We start from the raw sequence: 6,525 nt of genomic DNA on the forward strand, positions 1-6,525 counted from the left end.
AACCAAACATCACTATTCATAGAATGCAATTATCTAGTCCGCTACCTTGTTGATTCTGTTACAGTGTATATTCCATTCATTACCTTATCATTTTCCGCGTTTTTATTAAACCAAGATTTATTATCCCAATTTATGGCTTTTTAGACGAAATATACAACAAGATAATTGAAAACCATAACATAAACGGTATATAAGCAATTCATACCAAAAAAACAGCCTTCTACAGTAACTTATAAATCCCTATACAACTAACATGCTTCTTATAAAACGATCCATAAAAAGATGTCACAAATTTAGGCAACAAGTAGGCAATTAACAAAGAAAAAAAAAGAGGACAATTTACTCTTTGATTGCTGCTCCGACATCAGTCGTTTATCCGCTAATCTAATTACCATCTTTTTCCATTTGCATTACTCGATGACCTCATCATCATCATCCTCATCATCATCAACATCGGAATCATCGTTTCCGACCATTATTCCACCACCAAGCAACGTGTTGAAAATCATTTGTTCCCAACCTCTTATGCTTGCAGTGAAGGAACGGAATCGGGAAGGACTATTACTTGCCTCGGCTTCACAATTTTTTATAGGGGAGCAACAATAATCAGCATCTGAATAGTATTTCAGAGTACACTTTCCACTCGGATCCATTATATCCGCATCAAACGCAGGGGACAGAGGCCGTCCCACCACTTGGACATGGGACACACTGCAATGAATGCATCATTGTAAGTAAACAAAATTAAGGGCATTTACGTCTTTTCCTATCACCAAAATTTGCATAATTTAAATACGTTTACCATATGTAGTATTTCTCATCCATTTCTTGTTTTTGAACCCTACCCAATAACTCTATCTGCAAGATCCCTCCGATGCATAGAGCCGGTTCTGGTAGCTTAAACCTTTGCAGCCGGCTCTCCTGTCACATCAACATAAAAACAGGAAATATTTATATTTTTGATAAATTAATATAAGATATGATATAATGAAAATCTTATTAAGAAGAAGGGATAAAATGTAATACCACAATAGATAAATAAGCAACCGACAAAATTATCATACAACTCACCTGTGCCATGGGAAATGATGGAGATGTATATGTCCACACAACATTATCACGAATAAACCTCAGAGCAGCTGTAGACTCATCTTTCATGTCATTTTCAATCTCATAAGCTGGCTTCAAATGCCCCAATCGAAATCTCACAGCTTTTGCAGAATAAATTGGAAAACCAAATTGAAAATATGCTGGTAGACCAACAAAATTTCATCAGTACAAAAAAAAAAAAAAAAAAACTCAAATATTTTGACAAATTACAAGAATAACCTTGAAACGGGTGTATGTGGATCTCAGTTATCACACAAAGATTCGCAACAAGTTTATATACTAATGTTTCAGGAACTGCAGGGTCAACTGCCCCTTCACTTGACCAATATGAAGCCCTTTGATCAACCCTGTCACCTGGTTCTAATGTGTGATGGATGCTTTCTTGAGGATAGTTATCGGTGCTTGATGCAACAATGGCTTCCAATATGCAATCTTTTCTCATAAAAGTGGTTAAACCCCTTGCTAAAAATGCATATACTCTGTGTTCCCTTTCCAAGCGTGACCATTCCATTGAAGTTTCATGCCTGATTTGTAGAGGTTCTATCCTATCATTCACTTCTATAACATGAGCGACACTTGATACTTCAGGAAACATTCTTATGCAAAGCTGCTTAGCAAGGCCATTCATGACAACTGCATCACAAAGATTAGCATGTAAGGATATTTTCTATGTTTCAATCAGTTATAAAATGACACCAATTCTGTGAATCTTATAAGATACAATGAGTGATGAACTCACTAAATCGACGCCAGGAGCTTGAAACTGCACTAGCACGAACAAGGTCTGTTGGGTTCTCTAAACTCGCTAGTATCTTAATGGACATATCTGCTCCAAGCCATTGTAGGAAATCACAGAATTCCTCCATGAACTCCAAATCTAATGTTATCTTCACAAATTCTGCTAAGAAAACTTGATGATGTTATATATATCTAAAGCAGAATTGTGCAGAACTTAAACATACGTAAAGGAAATTGAAGAGATCAAGTATACATGATTGACAATTAAGACACTCATAATCAACTATCGGATCACTGGTAGTTGGTATCTATTAATTCATATTGGATAGCACCGCACAATGCATCAATAGTTATACTTGTAGAGATCTTACGCAATTCTGAAGAACAAATCGGGTATCTATAGCAATTCATAAATGAAATCCAACACGCGTACATGAAGATTGATAAAACATACAATTCGAATCAAGAGAACACGAAGAAAAATTAGGAGAAGGTGAAAATGATAGAATTCGTGGACAACATCCTACCGAACTTTGTGTATTTTTTAGGGAAATACAATTGGAGGGTGTGGAAAAGAGAGGAGGATGAAACCACACCATCCCGACGAGATTACGTACCGGATCGAAGGGCGAAAACCGTCCGAGGAGACGGAGGATGTGGTGGCAACACCAACGGAACCACAGCTTTTGTTGGTGATGATGATGTCGATTGGAGGGGAGTGAAGACAATTTTTTTTTTGGGGAAAATCAATTATTTGGTTGTCATCTAAACTAACACTACCATTTATTCAGAAAAAAATTTCTTTTTTTATTTTTTTTTCTTTTTTTATTTTTTATTTTCTCATATCAATGTATAAAATTAATAAATATAAACATATCATTATCAATGTATATCAGTTTTGATATTTACCAAACATCAAATATAACACCAACTTTAGTATTAGAATACTGTAATATCAAATTTGTTGGGTAAAATGTATTATCAGCCTATATAATATTAAAGTTTTAATATAAACTTTGATGTTATGATAAATTTAAGGATCAATTGACATGTAACGTTTGGAAGCTTCTATCTTTTAACGTTTGGCAAAATATTCCGTTTTGAAAAAAAAAATCTCGTTTGACGTTACAATCTTTTAACGTTTAGTTTAAACAAAATGTTCCAAATCTAAAAGTTATCTCACATACTAGCTACCCGCTAATGTTGTTAGCTAGTTTTGTTGAACAACACTCATATTAATAAGAACTTATTAATAATTGGTTTATTATTTTATAAAAGCTTATATTTAATATTGTTAGTTGTGATGTTATATTATAAATTAAGTTAGAAACACTTGACATGTATTACAATGATAATCTAATAAAATTATATATATATATATATATATATATATATATATATATATATATATATATATATATATATATATAAAACATATTAGTCATATCTTAAATTTTAAAAAGTATAAGATACAAAGTTTTTTATACAAATCAATTATGCATAACAAACCATTAATAATTACCAAATTTTGAAGACTTGAATTAATCAAGGTTATTAAAAAATAAATTTGGAGCAAAATAACAATTTTAAAATATTAAATTAATCAATATAAATTAAGTTACATTTCTTAAACTAGATACAAATAATAATTAATTTAATCAAATGTATAAACAGACAATATAAATATAAGTTGTAAACATAAATATTTTAATTAAAAATGGTAATTTTTCTTATTATATAATAAATAACAAAATATAATAATTATTTTCTCGTAAGAAAAGTATTCGCCAAAAAAATTATTTATCGCCGCTGCTTTACGCGGACACACATCTAATGTGTGTGTGTCTATATATATATATATATATATATATATATATATATATATATATATATATATATATATATATATATATATATATATATATATATATGCTTTAGGTTAGAGAGAGTGGTGGTGTCAACAAAAAAACATAACCTTTAGCGATGACAAAAACGTTGCCATTGATGCCTCGTGTTGTCGCTACTACCTTTAGCGACCACATCATCTCTAATACTCGTAGCTGATACTCGTTTATCGTCGCAAATGATGTGGTCTCTAATATTTGTCGTCGTTAAATGTCTCTGTCATCGCTATTGTCTTCGTCTCTATTGATATTCCGACCACCGGTTCGATTTTTTCCGGCAACTCTTCTCGGAATCAGGAGTCGTCGCAATTAGTCAATGTCGTCCCAAAAGGTGTAGCTGCTAATGCTTTTTTTTTTTTTTTTTTTTTTTTTTTGAAAATAGCAATTTTTTATGATTTTAGTTTATATATATATATATATATATATATATATATATATATATATATATATATATATATATATATATATAAAATAAAATGCAGATTTTATAAAAATATAGAAATAAAGACATACCACATTACATAAACTATCTAATAAATCCAAAATAAACATCAAATATATCATCTATACACTATCTAATAAATCAAAACTAACATCATCCATAACATAAAACAAGAAATACTATTCGTTTTCCCCATCATTGCTTTCTTTGTTGTTGATTTGGTGTTTAAACGAGCAGATAATATCTCAAATTGCTGTCACAAACGTTGGGTTTTGAAGAAAAACGTTCACATCAATATCCTACAATTAAGTCACAAACACATTAAGTCATTAAAAATTTAACAAATTATCAAACTATCAAACCACCAAATGAATTAAGTCGTTAACAATTTAACAAACTATTAAACCACCAAATCAATTAAGTCTTTAACAATTTAACAAACTACCAAACTACCAAATTACAAAAAATTACTATAAATGCATCAAGTTCTTTACAATATAGCAAAACTATCAAATTTTTTAAGAATTTAACAAGTACATGTGTTGTTTGTGGTGCTTGTGAGTGTGATTGTCATTGGGATGAGACACTTGTACCTGTTGCAAAAGGAGGTTTAGGCTCATTGCCTCTCACATGCCCCTTTCGAGCACCTAACACCTTCTCAAATATTTCGATCTAATCAATGGAGTCTGGATCACCACCGAAAAGTCGGCTATGTGCTGAGTTTGTAATGCAACCTTAGCAACTAAGGCATTATGTATTTCACAAAGATTGTCAATATACGTTAAAACTAACACACAAAAAAAAACAACAATCTAATTTTATTATTAAATAATAATAACTTACATATTGGTATTCAACTAAAAGATCAACAAATTCCTTTTTTTTATTCACATACCCATGATGAAATGTTTCAAGTCTATTCAAATTATGTTTAACATTACACAATATGTTATACTTGACTAAAAATTAAAAATATGTTATAACTTAATAAACATTATTGTAACTTACGTTCTTAAAAAAAGCATTACCATAGCTGCACGTCCCTCCATGATTCTTAACTACTTGCTTCTTCTAGCAATCTTTGTTTTTAGCGGATCGTTTTTGATGATTTTCTGTTAAGAAGTGGCCAATAACATTACTCCAATGCTGCGGATCCATACCCCGAGGGGGTTGATCCCTTGCTGCCTCGACATCCCCTTCAAAACCAGTAAAACGAGTTTTTGCAATATGTTTGCGGCCTCTATATCACGCAAATATCCGATTGTTCAGTGACGCCCAATAAACTGAAGCCATGGGATCATTTGAAATCGCTCCAAAATCAAACCATGTCTACAAAAAAAATAGAGAAATTAAAAATAAATCAAAATTAAACATTAAATATAACTTTATGAATAATTTACTGAAAGATACTGGAGCATGCCAACCCTTTCGGCTTCAGAAACTTCTTTCCATATGTTCTTATTGAAAGCGATGCCGCACCACATATAGCTCCTAATACTTCCTCAATCGGCATGTGAGTATTTATGTCCAATATCTTCAGAGGCCATTTGTCGTTAGCTGCAAATAACTTGTATATATATTTGTTTACTGACATGCATCTTCGTTTTAGAGCCACCGCTGCATAAAAAATATTAGTCAAAATAATTTTTTATATACATACAATATGAAATACAATGAATTAGAATAAATCTTAATTACCATCGATCTGGTGATCACTAAAACCTCCATGGAACGGATGTGGCGACTCGTCACCACCCTCACTTCCATGCGCCCATCAGAACAACTATGGGATGGAGCAATGCAATCCAAAAAAATGACATCCTGAAAAATTATAATACAATATATATATATATATATATATATATATATATATATACACACACACACACACACACACACAATATGATATGATTACAACAAATACAAACCTTATTTTACTAGTCAAACGTAAAGATTTTTTAATCATTCTCGCCCGCAGACACTTCAGTTTTTGTTGACACATCATTATCATAATAAGAATCCTCCTCATCATAATCAGTCTCGTAGTCAGACACATTATTGATGATACCTGTTGGCGGACCAACGTCAGTATCATCTTCAACCGATTGGGAATTTTGAAAGTACTAGCTAAAGTCGATTAAACGAGTGAAAATAGAAGAAGCATTACTAAAAACGACATCGGTTGAATCATTGTCGAAATTTTCAATGGGATCATGGTCGACATCGTTCATCGGTAGATCCTAAATTCTTCTATGATTAACATTTTCAACAACCCACCGTTGGTTGTCATTTTCGTCACTTCGAGAAGGTTCTTGGATGTAAAATATTTTC

At 31.6% G+C, this 6,525-nt stretch overlaps 1 protein-coding gene across 1 annotated transcript; it reads right to left on the reverse strand.

Annotated features, from left to right (window-relative positions):
• Window positions 1-165: 165 nt before the first annotated feature.
• On the reverse strand, window positions 166-2,594 carry LOC145028539 (F-box protein At4g00755-like). Its single transcript, XM_078977230.1, has 6 exons — window positions 2,466-2,594; window positions 1,850-2,008; window positions 1,330-1,743; window positions 1,072-1,250; window positions 803-921; window positions 166-711 (listed from the first exon to the last, which is right to left on the reverse strand). Exons 2-6 carry the CDS (start codon window positions 1,974-1,976, stop codon window positions 411-413), a joined length of 1,140 nt encoding a protein of 379 aa, XP_078833356.1. The 5' UTR covers window positions 1,977-2,008; window positions 2,466-2,594; the 3' UTR covers window positions 166-410.
• Window positions 2,595-6,525: the final 3,931 nt, after the last annotated feature.

This window comes from Lactuca saligna, chromosome 2 (assembly GCF_052625555.1).
Source record: "Lactuca saligna cultivar CGN05327 chromosome 2, ASM5262555v1, whole genome shotgun sequence".
Classification (NCBI taxonomy): domain Eukaryota; kingdom Viridiplantae; phylum Streptophyta; class Magnoliopsida; order Asterales; family Asteraceae; genus Lactuca; species Lactuca saligna.